This window comes from Suricata suricatta, chromosome 8 (assembly GCF_006229205.1).
Source record: "Suricata suricatta isolate VVHF042 chromosome 8, meerkat_22Aug2017_6uvM2_HiC, whole genome shotgun sequence".
NCBI classification, from domain to species: domain Eukaryota; kingdom Metazoa; phylum Chordata; class Mammalia; order Carnivora; family Herpestidae; genus Suricata; species Suricata suricatta.
In genome coordinates, this window is record NC_043707.1 from 43,169,390 (window position 1) to 43,187,697 (window position 18,308).

At 44.6% G+C, this 18,308-nt stretch overlaps 1 protein-coding gene across 2 annotated transcripts; it reads left to right on the plus strand.

Annotated features, from left to right (window-relative positions):
- Positions 1–760: 760 nt before the first annotated feature.
- Positions 761–18,186, plus strand: HMGCS2 (3-hydroxy-3-methylglutaryl-CoA synthase 2). Of its 2 annotated transcripts, none has more exons than XM_029947864.1 (10): positions 761–894; positions 4,921–5,375; positions 8,681–8,806; positions 9,383–9,547; positions 10,921–11,086; positions 13,101–13,271; positions 14,494–14,600; positions 15,393–15,518; positions 15,718–15,829; positions 17,813–18,186. In XM_029947864.1, exons 1-9 carry the CDS (start codon positions 791–793, stop codon positions 15,822–15,824), a joined length of 1,527 nt encoding a protein of 508 aa, XP_029803724.1. In that variant the 5' UTR covers positions 761–790; the 3' UTR covers positions 15,825–15,829; positions 17,813–18,186. The 2 variants fall into 2 exon arrangements, with proteins under 2 accessions (XP_029803724.1, XP_029803725.1); XM_029947865.1 differs by having other exon boundaries at positions 15,718–15,826.
- Positions 18,187–18,308: the final 122 nt, after the last annotated feature.

The window sequence follows — 18,308 nt, forward strand, 5'->3', positions numbered from 1 at the left end:
GATGGCAGGAGGCTTTTTATTGAAAAGTATAAAAGCAGAGTGGAAAGACCAGAATCTGGAGTCCAAAGGCACAACAGAGTCCCTAATGTATCACTTAGGTCTTTGGGAAAGTCGTTTCATCTGACTACACATCACTGGCCTCATCTGTAAAGCAAGCCTTTCCTCCCCAGGAATGCCCGGGTCATCTCTTTGGGGCTTCTGTATTTCTACAGCAGCACCTCTTGAAGTTCACTTGAAGCTACACACATGCAAAAGTGACAGTGCAGAGAGGAGAGGTAGAGGGGGCACCACATCCTCTCTACCCCCAGCCCTTGGCCTGTGTGCCAATATCTACTCCCAACTACCATTAAAACATTCATCCTTTTGGTTTTGAAAGAAGTTCCTTAATATGGATAAATTAATAAGCATTAAAATAATAACTGCTAACTCCACAGAGAGCTCAGATAAGGAGCCAGGGTCCAAGACAGGCCAGGTGGTGTCACCTGAGGATGGGTGACAAGGACCATCACAGCCCCATGAGAGGCTGGCTGTAAATGAGGCTGAGAAAGGAGGGATCAGAGCCATCCACCCCCACACATGCCAGGATCAGAGCAGCTATGGACAAGTTGGAGAGACATGTTTTTCTTCGACCGGCCCATGTTCTGAGAACTTTGGCCCAGTTTGAGAAGACAAATGAGCCTTGATAAGCAGGGGTGGGGCTGCCTCTGTAATTCTATAAAGCCCGACGGGGCCCGCTGAGCGACTCTCCCAAGGACTGTGAATTGCTGGCATTCTGCGTATTCCTCTGGAAATGCAACGGCTGTTGACTTCCGTGAAACGGGTCTTGCAAGTGAAGAATGCAGTGCAGAAAGCCTTCCTCTCGCCTGCTAGCCTTCTCCCAGCAGCCCGTCAAAGGTGAGTCCCCGTTGTTGTGGAACCAGTAAAAGATAGGCAGAGGGCCTGACTTGGGGAAAAGCTCGTTAGAATCCCAGTGAAAAGCTGACCAGGCTTGTGCACAGCCTTAGATGGGCAAGTTAACCCCTTCGGGTCTCAGCCACCTCCTTTCTAAACAGACGGTCCCTCGGCTGCAGGGCTCGGGGATCCCAAACCTCTGACACCTGTGGTTCGCAGATGATGACATCTTTCACTCCCACAGCCGCATGAAGCAGTGGAAAAATCAGTACCAGGGCCCCCGTCATTCTCTCCACCACCGTTTCCACCTTGACTCTGAGCTCCCACCAAACCCACACCATTCTGTGCCAACTGCAGCTGCCTCAATCACTGCAGGAAGATTCCAAATGGACTGGGGATCGGAAGCATGTTTCTCTGCCCTCTGATTTCATGAAAGGGGGAAATGGGATATAAAGATAAAAGTGTGTGTGTGTGTGTGTGTGTGTGTGTGTGTGCGTGCGGGCAATGTGTTGTGCACAGAAGCACACACACATACTTTTTATTTGTAAACACTCCTCCAGTTTGGCCCACACGCCGGGAGCCTGCCAGCATTGATGGTAAAATAACTACAGCCCCTCGGGGTCTGCTGCCCCGGGGGACTGGCCCATTCCTCCCACTTCCACGCTGCCTTCCATGAATGCAGAACTTAGAAAAACGACTTTCATCTAGTGTCTTCCCTTGCCTGGGAACCTGGCTGTATGAATGTGTAGTGTAGGGACGGATGCTCCTTAGGCTTCTTATTTCTTCCTCTCTGCCATTGTTTACAGTCTTCGTCACCCTTTTTAGACAGGGCTAATGACCCAGCTCAGCATTTATCCTGTTTTCGTATTTGTGAGGAAGGGATTGGCAAGGGTATGCTTGTTTCAATAAGCAACAGAGGGCTTCCCAGAAAGAGACAGACCTCAGAGCTCCACCAACCTGCCTCTCCTTCTGGTATCCTTGAGTCACACTTGGAATCCTGCTCAAATTTCCTTTTTCTGATACACTCATAGCTCATGCCATTTTCTGTGGCCTGGAAGAGCATTAGGAATCTTCTTTAGGGGTGTCTGAGTGGCTCAGTCAGTTAAGCAAATTAAGCATCCAACTCTTGATCTCAGCCCAGGTCTGGATCTCAGTGTCTTGACTTCAAATCTTGTGTTGGGCTCCGCACTGCACTTGAAGCCTACTTAAAAAAAAAAAAAAAAAAAGAATCCTCTTTGTGGATCCCTCTTTCTGTATTTCTGTCCCTTCTACAACAACTGGCACCAGCTCTCACTCCAACCCAAGAACCACTCCCATTTTAGCTTATGCTTCACCACCTGTTAAGGAAGAATTGTGCCTTCCACTTGATGGCCCCCACCTGCTTTTTTCCTGTGCTGTATCCCCAGTCTCTACCCCACAGGGTGTCCTTACTTGTTCAATCGCCCTCCACGGTGACTGCCATCCCACCCACTCCCTCCAGTTCCTCATCAGCAGAAGCTCCACTCAACCATCAAGGTTGATCTCCAATGTAGCCTCTTCCACAGTGTTTCCCGAGCCTTCCACCCACAGGAAGTCTCTGCTTCCTCCAAACTCCTGTGGGATTTTGCCTATATCTCTCTTGAGGCCCTTATCACATCCTGACTCTCTGTTGGGGTACGCATGTATGTATGTATGTATGTGCTTGTCTATTCCTCCCAATGGTCAAGAGAGTCCTCAAGAACCTTGACCTCCTCTTTTTTTTTTTGCCCTCCCTCTTCACCTCTGCAGCCTCTCCCTAGCACAGTGCCTGACATAAAATAGTGAATTTTGAAACATAAGAGAAAGAGGAGAGGTAGAATGAAGAAATAAAAGCTTGATGCATATTCTTTAACCAAAGGACCTCAGAACTGAACTAGTTTTAAATAAAGTGAGTACTCTCTAGAGAAAATGCAAGATTAGAATGGCCTTCTTAACTCCAGTGGTCTGATGTTTCTGGAAGCCTTTACATGTTAACTTTTCTTCAAGGCTCTGGAATCCATTTCCAGAGATAGCCCCCTACTAAGATAATTACAAAAGTTGCCAAGTGGCTGATTCTTGGAAACTCTTGTTAAAAGCTTAGATTTCTAACTGGAAAGAGAAGGAGGGAGCTCAGAGAAGGCAGAATGAGAACAAGGCTGAGGGGAAAGCTAGCCAAGTGCAGGACCAGTGCTGGCTAACCATTAGCTCCTACGTACTAGGGAAGATATTCCACAAATATTTGAGAGTACAAACTCCAATTATTTGGGGGAACACCAAATAAATAGAGCAGGTAACTAAATTCCAAACCTCTCTTGTCAGAAATGGATGAACATTTATACTTTGCCTCACTGGCTTGTACTCCTGTGACCTACTTTGCCTCATAGTACTTCACAGTGACCTTTCTGATGGAAGAACTGGGGTTTACCAGAAGCCCAGAATTCTCAAGATGATTGACAGATGCACTCAATCTCAGCTACAGTTCCTGTGGCATACAGTTAAATGTATAAGCCTGTGAACAGGTCCTGTCCCTCACCATAGTCAGGAATTCTGTAGCTAGATATGAGTCAAAGGACCCTGGTGGCACTTGTAAGTACCTTGGTGACACCCAAGGTGGTGAAAGGACAGGGTATTTCTCACACACGAGTAACTGTGAAGGCACTCTGAGCACATTACTTCACCAATGTATGCCTTGATATGACCATCTGTAAAATGAAGATTATCACTAAAGTGATGAGATCTCAGGTACTTTCATGTGTGAACAGATGGAGGTGGACCTGGTGACCTCTGTATTTGTAGCTGGAAAGAGAAGCTCCAGATGTTACCAGGGATATTAGGAGTCAAGACTGAAAAAACGTGGGTAGGTCCAGGAAATAAACGGATTTTCTCTTCCTTCTTCCACTAACCCCTTCCCCATTTTCTCTCTGTTCCCATTTAGAATTGTTCTCTCTGTCTTCTGTATTCTCACAGCATCTCCTTGTTACACTATGTATTTGGCTATAAAATGCCTGCCTCTTCCATGAGACTATGCTCTCTTGGTGGGCACAAAGGATCCATTCTTCACTACCGTACATCAGGAACATTGTTTTCGATGTGCTCAGTTAATATTGGGAGGCCCAATTAGAAAAAGCAGAGAGGATGGAATCAAGCAGAAAAGTGCCTTAAAAAGTAGAAAAACAATAGGTGTGTTCTTATGTTGTAAAAAGAAAGAAGGAAAAAGGAAGATAATGAGAGGGGCATTTTAAAAATGAATGAAATTTTAAAAATTATATCCTATGGGGTTATAAAATGTGTAGAAGTAAACCATATGGCAATAATAGCTCAAAAGGATGGAGAGGATAAATGAAGTTAAACTAAAGTATGGTCTTTCACTGTTCAGAAAGTAGCAGTAGTAGTAGTAATTTAAGTTATAGTACAATAAACCAAGCATGTATATTGTATTCTCTCTTAGGTCATTACTAAAAGAAAAAGAAGGGATAAAATGATACAATAAATACTTGCTTAATCCAAAAGAATACAGGAAAGGAGAAATAAGAAACAAAGAATATATGAGAGAAATGGAAATAGAGAGATAGTAGATTTAATCCCTTCTTTATTGGTCATTATAATAAATATAATTGGACTAGTTACTACATTTAAAGCATCAATATTATAAGACTTGTTAAAAACAAACAAAAAAGACCCAACAATGTGCTGTTTAGAAGAGATATGTGTTAAATATAATGACCCTAAGAAGTTAAAGTATAAAAGGACAGCAAAGGATACACTATGCAAACAGTAATTTTAAAAAGTAAGGCAGCTTTCTTAACATCAGGAAAAGTAGACTTTATGGCAGAAATATCACAAAGATAAAGAGGGACATCTAATAAGGACAAGAGGGTCATTTCAACAGAAAGATAACCATCTTAAATTTGCATTCATCTGATAATATAGCCTCAAAATATAGGAAAAATGAATGAAATAATTGCTGTATTTCATTTTGAGGAGACCAGCTGGAGATCACTAGTAGGATTTTGATTGTTTTTTCCATTACAGGTTTTCTACAGTTCCTGCTGTCCCCTTGGCCAGAACAGATACTTGGCCACAGGATGTGGGCATCCTTGCCCTGGAGGTCTATTTCCCAGCCCAATATGTGGACCAAACAGACCTGGAGAAGTATAACAATGTGGAAGCAGGGAGGTACACGGTGGGCTTGGGCCAAACCCATATGGGCTTCTGCTCAGTCCAGGAGGACATCAACTCCCTGTGCCTGACAGTGGTGCAGCAGCTGATGGAGCGCACACAGCTCCCATGGGACTCTGTGGGCAGGCTGGAAGTGGGCACCGAGACCATCATCGACAAGTCCAAGGCTGTCAAAACAGTGCTCATGGAGCTCTTCCAGGATTCAGGCAACACTGACATTGAGGGCATAGATACCACCAATGCCTGCTACGGTGGCACTGCCTCCCTCTTCAATGCTGCCAACTGGATGGAGTCCAGCTCCTGGGATGGTATGTGCTGCCTGAGACCTTATGTAAGAAAGGAACTGGGTTAGAGGCTGAATCCTCAGTTTTGTTTCTCCATTTCCCCAGTGATATCATCAAGGAATGAAGGACAACTCATTTATGCAGCTGCTGCTATCATCACCAATTACAATGATGACAACCACTTAGACTTGTATCGCTTTATACTATTCATTAGGCAGCATGTTCACATAGCCATTCAATTAATCCTTCCAACAGCCTAGGGGGTGGTTGTGGTGCCTAATTTATAGGTGAAAAAAATGGAGGATCAGATATCTTACACATAGCGTGTGGCAGGGGTGAGACAACAAACCAAATCCAATATATTCTTCTTTCTTGTAAGCTTCTCCCATGCCTCTGAGAGACAGAGATTTGCACAAGTTTAGGTGTTAAGGGGAAAGCACCCTGGTAGAAATAGACCCAGTGAATCACAGGATACACTATTACAAGGAATATTTATTCTCTTTCTCCCTTGCCTGGTTACTGGGAAACTGTTTTGTTTTTTTGGTTTTTTTTTTTGCTTAACATATAAACATTATCCTGTATCTTACTTATATTTTCCCTTGATGCTATACTGGAAGAAGAGCCCCTGTTGTGATAGCAAGAAAAGGTCCAAGAGAAACAGAACAAGTTGAGAGCTTGAAACCTCTCTGTCGATAATTGTCAACAAGTCGCTTAACCGCTTTGAGCCTCAGAGTTCTTATTTGGTGACCTGCCTTGCAGGGCTGGTAAAAGGACTGTACACAGAGATGTGAAAAAACATTTCAGTCAAGTCATTTAGTGCATTTACTAAGTCGGAAACTGGAATTTAAAACTGTAGAAGCCAAATTAACATTAATCATAATGTCTTACTGTTGACAGGAAACTTAGAGATTATTTAATCCAATATGCTTTATTTAAAGAGAGGCCAACAAGAGTTGAACCCTTTGCCTCTGTTCACACAGTATGGCAGTGAAAGTCACATGTCCATTCCGTATTGTTTTCTGACTGTTCTGAGTAGACTCACTGTAAAAGGTTCCATTGACTTAGATGTCCCAGCCCCCACATCACCAAATCTGTTCTTACAATGCTTCTCCTACTTGGCCCTTAAATTATTGCCTCTCCAGCAACCCCTCCTACCATCATCACCAATATGTCCAGTCAAGCATTTAATTAGAGAATAGAAATGAAGGACACTCACCAGCCTTTAACCAAAACTCAGAACCTTGTTTGGGAAGATCATCAGCTCCAAGTATGTCATTTCAAATGAATAGATTCTGCTGAGTGACAGGGTACTCCACATGGGGGCTTTCTTTCTTTAACCTGATGTCTTAGACAGAGGGAGAAAAAAAAGCCAATGAGATGTGAATCATTAGTTTGTATCAAAACAAAAGCATATTTAAACTTAGCCTAATGGCAACCACCAAGACTAGACCAAATCAGTGTAGATGGGATTTTGGCTTTGATCTGGCCAACCATCTACCTGGGGTCCCTCAGAGTCCAGAGTGCTCACCATTACACCATGGAACCCCTACAACCTGGGGTCCCTCAGATGGATGGAGATGGTTCTGGGACTTACTAGGAAGTTCAGAATCACTTCAGAGAGAGAGAGCAGGGTATGAGGGAAGGAAAAAGTCATACAGCCTCAGATTGTCCAGCAGATTTCAATTTTTGTTCTTTTTTTTTGTTAGTGAAAGTAATTGAAATTTATTTTAAAATATACACATACACAAAAGAGTGTACAGTGAAGAAACAATTCCCTTTTGACACCTCATTAGCACTTTCCAGTATTTCATGCTAACAGTTTCTATATATTCTTCCAGAACTTTTCTTTGTACTTGCAAGCATACACATAACTGTTCAATTTTAGTTTTTAACATTATACATATCATTCCTTATCTCCATGATGTCTTAGAGGTCATTTTATGTCAGTATATATAAGGTCTACCTCATTTTTGAAAAGCCTTACAATATTCTATTGATGAATATGCCAAACTTTATTTAATTATTCCCTTAGTGATAGATCTTTAGATTGTCATATATTTTTTATAATTATAAAAAATGTTTTATTTTTTAATTTGAGAAAGAGAGAGAGCACACAAGTTGGCGGGGGTAAGAGAGGGAGATAGAGAGAATCTTAAGCAAGATCTATGCTCAGTGTGTGTAGCCCAACACAGGGCTCAATCCAACAACCCTGGAATCATGACCTGAGCTGAAATCAAAGTCAGTTGCTTAGCCCATTGATTGAGCCACCCAGGCGCCCCTAAAACATGTCTTAATGAACATTGTGTAATAGCTTTGCATGCTTGTGATAATGTGGTAAGAATAGGTTCCTAGAAATGGAATTGCTTCATATGTTGATTTAAAAGTGTGATAGCCACGTGGGTAAGCTCAGTCAGCTGAGCCTCTGAGTCTTGATTTCAGCACTGGTCATGATCTCATGGTTAGTGAGATTGAGCCCTGTATTGGGCTCTGTGCTGATAGACCAAAGGCTGCTTGGGATTCACTCTCTCCCTCTCTCTGTCCCCCTCCTGCATGCATATGCACTTTCTCAAAATAAATAAATAAACTTAAAAAAATAAACAAAAGCTTGATGCAATATGCCAAATTGTTCTTCAAGATGTTTTACTAAAGTACATTTCTACAATACATATTATTAAACTTTCTATTCTTCATCAACTTAATAAAGAGAAATAAGAATTTGTCTTTTTTTTCATTATAAGAGCACTGCAATATTTTTTAGGATGTTCACTGACCATTTCCTATTACATATCTTGTTTTTTAATGAGACTTTTATAAATGAAAGAAAATAGTTTTTTATTGGTTTTAAGTATTGTAAATATGTCCCCAATTAGTCTGAGCTTGTTTCTGATTAAAAGTTTGAATTTTTAGAGAGTCAAATTTACTAATCTTTTCTTTAGTGGCTTCTAAATACTTTTTTATAGCTTCCAAAATATGTGTATATAAAACAATATTTTTGCTTTGTTGGAGATGGAGTTGGAGTTGTTCTAATTCTTAAAGAAGTTTCTTGGGTTTCAATGAATTGGTGTTGGAATCCTGACCCTAAATCTTTATCATACTATCTATTAGCTGGGTGCTTTGGCCAAGTGACTTAAGTTTCTGGGGCTTCAATTTCTTTGTCTATAAAGAGGGAATAACTATATCTGATATCCAGGCTTATTGTGGGAGCAGGTATCTATGTTTTTGTTCACTGGTCTATCTTCATTACCTAAAATTGTGCCTGAGTCAGAGAAAGCACCCCATCTACTCAAGATTTGGTAGTGATGCTAATTATTTCTTGTCTCTCATTACAGGTCGCTATGCAATGGTGGTCTGTGGAGACATTGCAGTCTATCCCAGCGGTAATGCTCGCCCCACAGGTGGGGCTGGAGCCGTGGCCATGCTGGTTGGGCCCAAGGCCCCTCTGGCACTCGAGAGAGGTCTGTGATAAACTGTGGATACATGGTATAATGAGACTGTGCATGACATAGTCAAATACAGTTTCCAATCCCAAGCTGTCATACTTACTGTACAGGGCTAACGTGTGGATTTGAGGATGACACGCTTGCCTTCACAAGGCTGGACTGGGGATCAAAGGGCAGGGTGGAAGGGAAGAGAGGGATCGGTGAGCTTTCTTCTTCTGCACCATCACACACTGGGATAATGATGCATGAAATGAGTGGCATTGATACTGCAAATGAGGATCCTTGAGGAGCTAGACTGACAATTGAAGATGAAAGAATATAATTGGGTATGAGGAGAAGGGTTCTTCTTTGAGACTTTTAACATCTATTCCTGATTTTGTTAAGCCCATATAGGTATGGAAAAGGAACTCTAAGTCTCATTTATATAAGAGGAACCATCTGTTCAACTTCCTTTTGAATGCGTGAGGGGTGTTGAGTGGACTCACGTTTGCGCATGAGACAGAGGAAGACCGGGTACATGGTTCCTCTATCCTCTCTGCTCGATGGGAGGTGCATTGTGCAGTCCCTGAATCCCCCTGTGTGCTTTGCCAGGGCTTAGGGGAACCCACATGGAGAACGCATACGACTTCTACAAACCAGATGGGGCCTCAGAATACCCAATTGTGGACGGGAAGCTCTCCATCCAGTGCTACCTACGGGCCTTGGACAGATGTTACGAATTTTACCGTCAAAAAATCCAGAACCAGTGGAAGCAAGGTACAGGGCTCAGAGGGAAGAAAATGGGACTCTATTTCCATGGGGCCAAGGGTTTGTCCTAAAAGCTTAAGACAAGCCTTCTTCTCACCTCCAAAAGTGATCTTGAGAATTGCTTCATGTATTCTTCCTTTGACACCCTTCCATGGGTCTATGCTTAATCCATTTGGAAGCCATCCAAATTCAAGTAGAAAGTTACGTGAAAGAAAGTAAACAATTTAGGGACCAAAGCCACCAGTAGGAAACCAGTGGGTATCGGCCACCTGGGGAGGGACTGTGTGAGTCAGAGCAACCACATCCTATGGGGGCTAGGATTTGTTTCTGTTGAAGCCAGGAGTGATTTGACTCATAATTTGTAGTTTGCTACCTTTTAGAGTCTGGCTGAGGTTGAAAAATCTTACCTCTATTTTTGGCGTCCTAACGCATTAGTGATTTGTCTTTGGATGGTAATGCCACAAGTTAATTTCATTTTCATCTTTAGTTTCCGGGTTTTCCTGCTAAGAAAATATGTAGTGCTTTGGTAATCAGAAAAGAAACAAACTTTATTTTAAAAATGCAGAGCAATCTACTTAAAAAAATAAAAGGGTTCTTACCTGCTTAAGCCTGCCCAGCCGGGCATCTGCAGGAGGCAGTTTTCAGTGTGGGAAAAGGCATGTGCAGAAGTGTCAGAGCACAGACTCTCTAGGGGTGTCCTAACCACATCTTGCCCCTTTCCCCTGCACTGGAAGGGACACCAGCTGCCACCGCCCACAAACGGGTAAGCAGTCCACCTGCACGTCTCTACCTCCCATCCACTGTAACATTGCTGTTGGCTAATGGCTCTCGCCAACTCTGAATCCTTTTGGCATTCTACTTTTGCTCCTTATCCTCACATGGAATTGGATTGGTGCTGCTTTGATTCCCAGTACTAAATCAGAAACTTTCCTAAGGGCAGAGGGTACTTTGCCCTCCTCTTTAGTGAAAGAGACAGTCCGGGGTGTAGAGCCTGAGACACCAGAACCGAAATCCAAAGCCAGCCATTTTCAAGCTGGGTGATCTTGGGCACATGCCCTAGCTTCATATGTTAGAGACTCTGTTTCCGTCTCTGAAAAATAGAGAAAATTGTACAACAGTAGTTTGATTGGGAGGAATGATCTGTCGTAAAGGTTGGCAAGAGTAGAGAGGAAGACAATATTTGTTTCTTTCGCTTCTTTCTTTATAAGTAGAGTGCTTAGTAGGATGCTCGTTAGGTGAATGAATGAACCCATGTGTGTTTCCTGGAGGTAGGAGCCGGTTCTCCGGGAGGCTGTGAGCCCTCAGCACACTGAGGTCGCAGGACATGGGTCTAAATGGCTTATCTGCCACGCACATCCTTGCTTTCACATTTCCTCTTCCAGCTGGCATCGATCGGCCTTTCACTCTTGATGACTTACAGTTTATGATCTTTCACACACCCTTCTGCAAGATGGTCCAGAAATCTCTGGCTCGTCTGATGTTCAATGACTTCCTGTCAGACAGCAGCAACACGAAGACCAGCCTCTATAAGGGGCTGGAGGCCTTCAGGTGAGACCTCTTTGGGGGAACCTAGAGGCTCATGAGGGCTGAGAAAGGAGGTTTCCTCATGTCTTGAGTCTGTACCACCAGTCAACCCTGGGGAAAGAAAAGGACAATCCTCCAACACAATAGAAATGACATCAAGGCCACACATGAGTTATTGGGTAATCATCTGCATAGCGCCCTCTGCCTTTTATCTCGGGGAGCACAGGTGTTTGCCAGCACCTCTAGATCAAGTGGCTCTAAGAAGCTTCAGAGAATAAGAAAAAAAGGAAAAAGGGAGTGTGGAAATCATTCAGTCAAGAAATATTTATTTGTTTTATTTTTTTAATGTTTATTTTTGAGAGAAAGGGAGACAGCATGAACAGGGGAGAGTCAGAGAGAGAGGGAGGCACAGAATCTGAAGCAGGCTCCAGGTCTGAGCTGTCAGCATAGAGCCCGATGAGGGGCTCAAACTCACAAACCACAAGATCATGACCTGAGCTGTAGTCAGATGCTTAACTGACTGAGCCATCCAGGACCCCCAAGTCAATACACATTTTATGAACATCAGTTCTGTGTCAGTCATCATACTAAACCTTAAGGACACCAAAATTAATGCGACTCCATGATCCTTGCCTTGAGGATCTTACAGAAATACCTAGAAGCAGACAATCACAGTCACAGTATGGGATGGCAACTTGGGGAAGCATTGGGTCTCATTCTCACTTGCCATTGATTTAATTATTGTCTCACTTGTTGCCTCAATTCCTCCCATCTATGAAATGGAGATAGTCTAGCTCACCCCTTTAGACGAATACTGTTTATTGATATATCCCTCCAATGCATTTAGAATAGAAGAATCTTCAATATACAGTTCCCACTGGGAAGAAAAGATTCCCTTTTCTTCTTGGTAGTTGTTTGTTCAAGTTTTGGCATATTCTACCAACACCTGCCCCTGATACTAACTACTACTAACCTTACCACTAACTAAAATATAAAAATAAGCACAAACACTACTTGTCAGACCCGTGTCTTAGACCCATGTCTTAGAAGTAGTGTTTCTGTCCCATGGAAAAAAATTTTGATATATACCAAAGATAAAAGTTTAATAGCTTTGGGGCACCTAGGTGACTCAGTCAGTTAAGCATCCGACTTTGGCTCAGGTCATGATCTCGTGGTTCGTGGGTTCGAGTCCCACATCAGGCTCTGTGCTGACAGCTCAGAGCCTGGAGCCTGTCTTTAGATTCAGTGTCTCCCTCTCTCTCTGACATTCCCCTGCTCATGCTGCCTCTCTCTCTCTCTCTCCTCCAAAAAAATTTAATATCTTTAACATATGAAAGTCTTATCGACAATAAGATAAACAGCTTAATAGGAAAATGGAAAAAAAGATAAGGACCGGAAATTTCCTCGAAGAAGAAATGCACATAATCATATTTTTCAATGTGCATGCTCAGTGGTAACAAATCTAAACGAGTTTCCATTTTGCTTCTGTAGCTCTGGGAAAACAGGCAACAGTGGACGTGTGTAAAGGGATACAGGAACACTGGGGAGAAACAGAAAAACACAAAGCAAAGGCCTTAAAGAGACTCATGTTCTTTGGCTCAGTAAATCCACGTGTTCAAGGGAACATGTAGCTCTTCACTATAGCGTTTTACCTGGTAAGGACAGGCGTGGGGAGGTCAGTGAAGGTAGGGCACGTCCTACCATGACCGGTGCTGCTGCTTTTAAAGATAATGTTATGGAAGCTGATTTAAGATCATGGGGAATCAGCTAGGGAAGCATAATGAGTAGAATGTATAGGGTGATTTTATTTTCCACTCAACTGTATGAAAGCAAGGATGGATTCCACAAGAACAATATGACTGGAGTGCTCTCTCCGAATGGTGGGACTCAGTGTCATTGTTTTTCTTCGTGCTTGTCTGTATTTCCTAATACTTTATAATAAAAACATGTGCCAGCTTCGGAAGCTGTCTTTTCCCTCTGGGTGCCTCCCTCCCCTCCTATGCTGTCTCACCAGCCTGTTTCTCTCGCTGCCTCCCAGAGGGCTGAAGCTGGAAGACACCTACACCAACAAGGACATGGATAAAGCTCTTCAAAAGGCCTCTCTGGACATGTTCAACAAGAAAACCAAGGCCTCCCTCTACCTCTCCACGCACAATGGGAATACGTACACCTCATCGCTGTACGGTTGCTTGGCCTCCCTTCTGTCCCAGTGAGTGTTATGTCTGGCCCCACCATCTCCCTCCAGCCCCACGGTCAGAGGGGTCAACCAAGATTGGTTCCTCTTCCGCTTCAGAAATTTGTAAGGGAGGAAAGAAGGAAGGAGAGAAAATGAAAGGAACTTGTGTCCGCGGTTTATGCATGGGCAGATTTACTATCTTGTTCAACAGTGGTCTCCAGAGTGATGGTGTATGATGTCAAGAGATGTGTGAGTCCTACCCCGGTGCAGCAGGAAAACAGGGGCACTTTGGGGCCTGTTTTTATCCCATCTGTTTAAATCTCTGTGCTTAGGAAGAGAGCACTTCACTGAGTAAGAGAGTACTTAACTGGTGGTTGAGAGAGTCTAGCTGTAGACCCGCTATCTAGGCTCAAATACCACTTATTAGCTTTGATCTTGGAAAAATACTTAACCTCGATGTGCCTCACTTTCCCCATCATATAAAATGTGTACACTAATAATACCTACCTTTTTGGGTTTTGATGAGTGTTACATGTCTAGGATTAAGGGGCACCGGGGTGGCTCAGTCACTTAAGCATCTGACTTTGGCTTGAGTCATGATCTCATGGTCCATGAGTTTGAGCCCCACGTCAGGCTCTGTGCTGGCAGCTGAGCCTGGAGCCCGCTTTGGATTCCGTGTCTCCCTCTCTCTCTGTCCCTCCCCCACTTTGCACTCAGTCTCTCTCTCTCTCAAAAGTAAATAAACATTAAAAAAAATTTAAAGCATTAAATCAGTAGTGTTCAGCAAGTGCTCAGATGTTATTTGTTATTTATGTTGATATTATATTTTGCAGGCTTATAAGGAAATACCTGCACATAACATAGGAGATAGATAGATGATAGATAGATAGATAGATAGATAGATAAACTCGATCAAATTATTACTGATGAGGAGGTGATAAAAAAAAAAGTTACACCTGCTGAAACATTACCAGAAAACATGGAAGCCTTGAAGTGGTCTGACCTCCCGACTTCGGAGGTCACAGAATTCATCTTGTCCTCAAAATTCCGTTATGCTCACGGTGCCTTTGGTGGCTTAGATTCAGTTGCTCTTCTCCCGGCCTGTTTTCTTCTCTCTGGGCCTATCCCCAGAGAGCCTGGAACCCATTTCTATTTGCAAGAGGTTGACCAGAATAGGCTGATAGGTTGGTGGCTTATTTGAAGCACAGAATATAATGCCAATATGCTTCTTGGGTTTTGGTTTCTCTTCCTTCAGGCACTCTGCCCAAGACTTGGCTGGCTCCAGGATTGGGGCCTTCTCTTACGGCTCTGGCTTGGCAGCAAGTTTTTTTTCATTTCGAGTGTCCCAGGATGCTTCTCCAGGTGAGTCCTGCCTTTCTGTCAGGCACTTCTGGTATGCTCCATCTGGTCAAAGAAACCACGCTCTGCCTCACCACTACTGGGTTCCCATCTTCACAGAATGATGTTGGGATTAAAAGCAAAAGAAGGGGCGCCTGGGTGACTCAGTCAATTGAGCGTCCGACTTCAGCTCAGGTCATGGTCTCGAAGTTTGTGACTTCAAGCCCCACATCGGGCTCTGCACAGCCTTTTTTACATCCTCTGTCTCCCTCTCTCTCTGCCCCTGTCCCACACACTCTCTTAAAAAAAAAAAAAAAAAGCAAAGGAACTCCATAAAGGGGCTTAAGCAATAGAGGAAGTTTGTCTAACTTACGAAGTTGAACTAATTCGCCTGGCTCCTACTTGGATGAGACTGAAGAGACATAGAGTTGGAAATGGGGGGCACAAATCAGGTCATTCCGGCAAATAGACGAGTCAAGAGGTAACTAATGGTCATTTGTTGCAACCAGCTAAAGGGAAGTTGATGGGTTTGAGATATCCATTAAATACTTGCTGATTATTTTATGTCAGATGCGATCAGAGGTGCACACGTAAGCACTATGAGGGACATACCTTGAGTGAATGAGTATGTTTGCTTTTATGTTTTGCTAAGTTTATATTTGCTGACTTTTATAATTTCTTGACATGCTAAGCCACACACAGCACTTTCCTTCAGGGTCTGGACTTTCACAGAACCCGGCTCTCTATTGGACTTGTGATCAGTAGCAGTGGTAATGTCAGTGAAGTAGATTTAACAACCTTGCTGTTGTTTCCCAGGATCCCCCCTGGAGAAGCTGGTGTCTAGTATGTCAGACCTGCCAAAACGCCTCGCCTCCCGCAAGCGTATGTCTCCTGAGGAGTTCACAGAAATAATGGACCAAAGAGAACAATTCTACCATAAGGGTAAGAGAAAGGGCAGGGCGAGGTCAAGGTCATACTCCTTGAGTAAGCGTTCTAATAGCCAAGCCAAGTACTAGATCCAAGTTGGCAGCTTCTGGCTCTTCAGCTGGTCTGGTGCTCTGCTGGGGGGGGCAGGTAAGAGGTGGCCCCACAGCCCCGTGCTCGCAGCGTTTCCTAAGCGTTGCCTCTGCTCATTCCACAGTGAACTTCTCACCACCTGGTGACATAAGCAGTCTGTTCCCAGGCACCTGGTACCTGGAGCACGTGGACCAGCTACATCGTCGCAAGTACGCCCGGCGACCGGTCTAAAGGTGGTGAGTGACTTTGCAGGGCATTTCCTCTTCAGATGCAGTTCTGATAGCGCATCTTCAGGTGCAAACCAGGCCAGATCAGTAGCTCCAGAGTGATCAGAGGTGGGGAGTCTGTACCACAAGAACCACGTAAAACCATTGGGGCCCCTTGCCTTGAAAAGACAAGGGCTGGGGAAGGGCCTTGCTTTAAGCTTGGGCATTTGGGGGGGGGGGGAATAGGTCAACTAGTTTACCTGATCTGCTCACTGTAGGGAGCTCTCCTAGAAACTTGATAGAAACCAAGTTAGCATCAGTGAGGAGAAGCAGGCTGTTAGCCTGAGCCTCTGGAACCCACTCCTCCAGCAGGGAGAGACCAGTAACAGAGATGAGTGGCTTCAGGAAAGGTATGCACTTGTGCACTGGGGACAGGTTCACGAAGAAATAGGGGTGCTGGGGATTCTGCTGGCGACAGAAGCCTGGGTGGGAGGGAGCCTTCACCATGCAGCCCTTCGTGGGGAGCAAGAAGTGAGGTGTGGAAACTCAACGGGGGGCAGGGTAGAGGGAGAGAAGGGTTCCTGCAAGAGGACTTCCTGAGAGGGGGCACGGGAGACTTCTTAGGCCCCTTTTAAAGGAAAATCAAGAATTCCAAATCTGAATCTTGTATTCATGGACCCAGATGTCTGCCTTCAGTTTATTTTCCAAGTTGGAAAAATGGAGAACGGAGGAGTGAGAAGCGATTTCTTCAACAAGCCATAAATCTCTATAGACAATCCCCAAATACGTGTGTGTGGATGTATTGTTCCCCTCCTCTGGGAGATGAAGGAAGAGGGGTAGAGGTTTGCCAAGGGCACGGTGTGGGGAAGGGAACAGGAGGAAGCCCTTGGGTAAAGGAGATACGTGGATAAAACGGGAAATCCACAGGATGAAGGGGGCCCTCAGGTCACAGGGCTTGGCCTCCTCTGCTGGGATGTGAGGTACCAGGCAAGGGGGACGGGGCTGCGGGGTGTGGAGGACAGATGAGCTCGGTGACCAGGGTCACAGACTTTGGCACTGCAGGGGGTCATTCATTTACTGGCTTGCTTGTTGGCAGCATGATTCTCAAGGGAATGTCAATGACAAAGAGGGGGCAATTACATGTGTCAAGCTAGTTCAGTCATCAGGAGAGAGAGATGGGCGCCTGCGTGGCTCATCGGTTAAGCTTTCGACTTGGGCTCAGGTCATGATCTCACGGTTCGTGAGTTCGGGCCCCACATCAGGCTCTGCATTGATGGTGTGGAGCCTGCTTGAGATTCTCTCTGTCCCTCCCTCTCTCTGCCCTTCCCCTACTCCCTCTTGTTCTCTCTCTCTCTCTCAAAAAAAAAAAAAAACACTTTAAAAAAAAAAGGAGAGAGACAGAGGAAAATTGGGGATTTTTCAAAGGAGAGTTTCTGAATCAGGCTCCCTCCCTGTCACAGTCCTCCACAAGCAGGGCGCCTCCTGTCCTTGTCCCACACTGGTAACTCATGAGCAAGGAACCGACCGCAATGAAATCATAGCCGAGTCAGACTTCATGCCAGTGTGGTGCTCTGCAGAGCTCGGTCCTGTCACCACCCAGCCTTGCCAGCCTGCTCTTCTTTTTTCTTATTATTCTAATGTTTATGTATTTTTAAGAGAGAGACAGAGTGCAAGCAGGGGCGGGGCAGGGAGAGATGGAGACAGACTCCAAAGCAAGCTCCAAGCTCCAAGCCCCAAGCTGTCAGCACAGCTGAACCACCCAGGTACCCCCACCAGCCTGCTCTTCTATCAGGCAGAATGTGTCCCTTGGCTCCCGTTGCATGGGGCACAGGGTGCTCAGGCACCCAGGCTTGGAGCTGGGGGGGCAGCAGAGCTCCCCAGACCTCAGGAGACCAGGTAGGAGAGTCCTTCTGCATAGCCTCACCTCAGACAAGAAACAGGGACTGTGAGCGAAGGGGGATGCCCAGGGTGAGACTCACATGGACTGTCCTTTTCTTTCTTTAAATTCTGCAGATCCACGGAGTAATTCCTGAGAAATCTACACTCGCAGGATTTCTGCCCACGGATTGTATTTTTTAAAAGCCCACTCTTAGATGGAACGGATTGGATTGGACACAGAAGGCCCCAGAAGCACTGGCCCTGGAGCTTGCGGGGCCGTCCTTAGGGCTCCTTTATGCCTTTCTGTGCTGCAGTCACAGTCAAGGGCTTATGGCGCTGCAGGGGTCCCCTGGGGAGGGGGAGATGGAAAAGAAGGTCTAGTCCACAATCGCTGCCCTCCAGAACTGTGAAAGCATCCAGCTAACTTTACCTATCACCTTGCCTACCCTAGCTTTTGGCTGTTAATATCATTATTAAATTTCTGTGCTGTTATAGCTTTACTCCTTTAAGTTTTTCTGTCAATTTCTAAATTTTATAGCTGGCACTTAAATTTTTTTTTACATTTATTTATTTTTGAGACAGAAAGAGACAGAGCAGGGGAGGGGCAGAGAGAGGGGGAGACACAGAATCT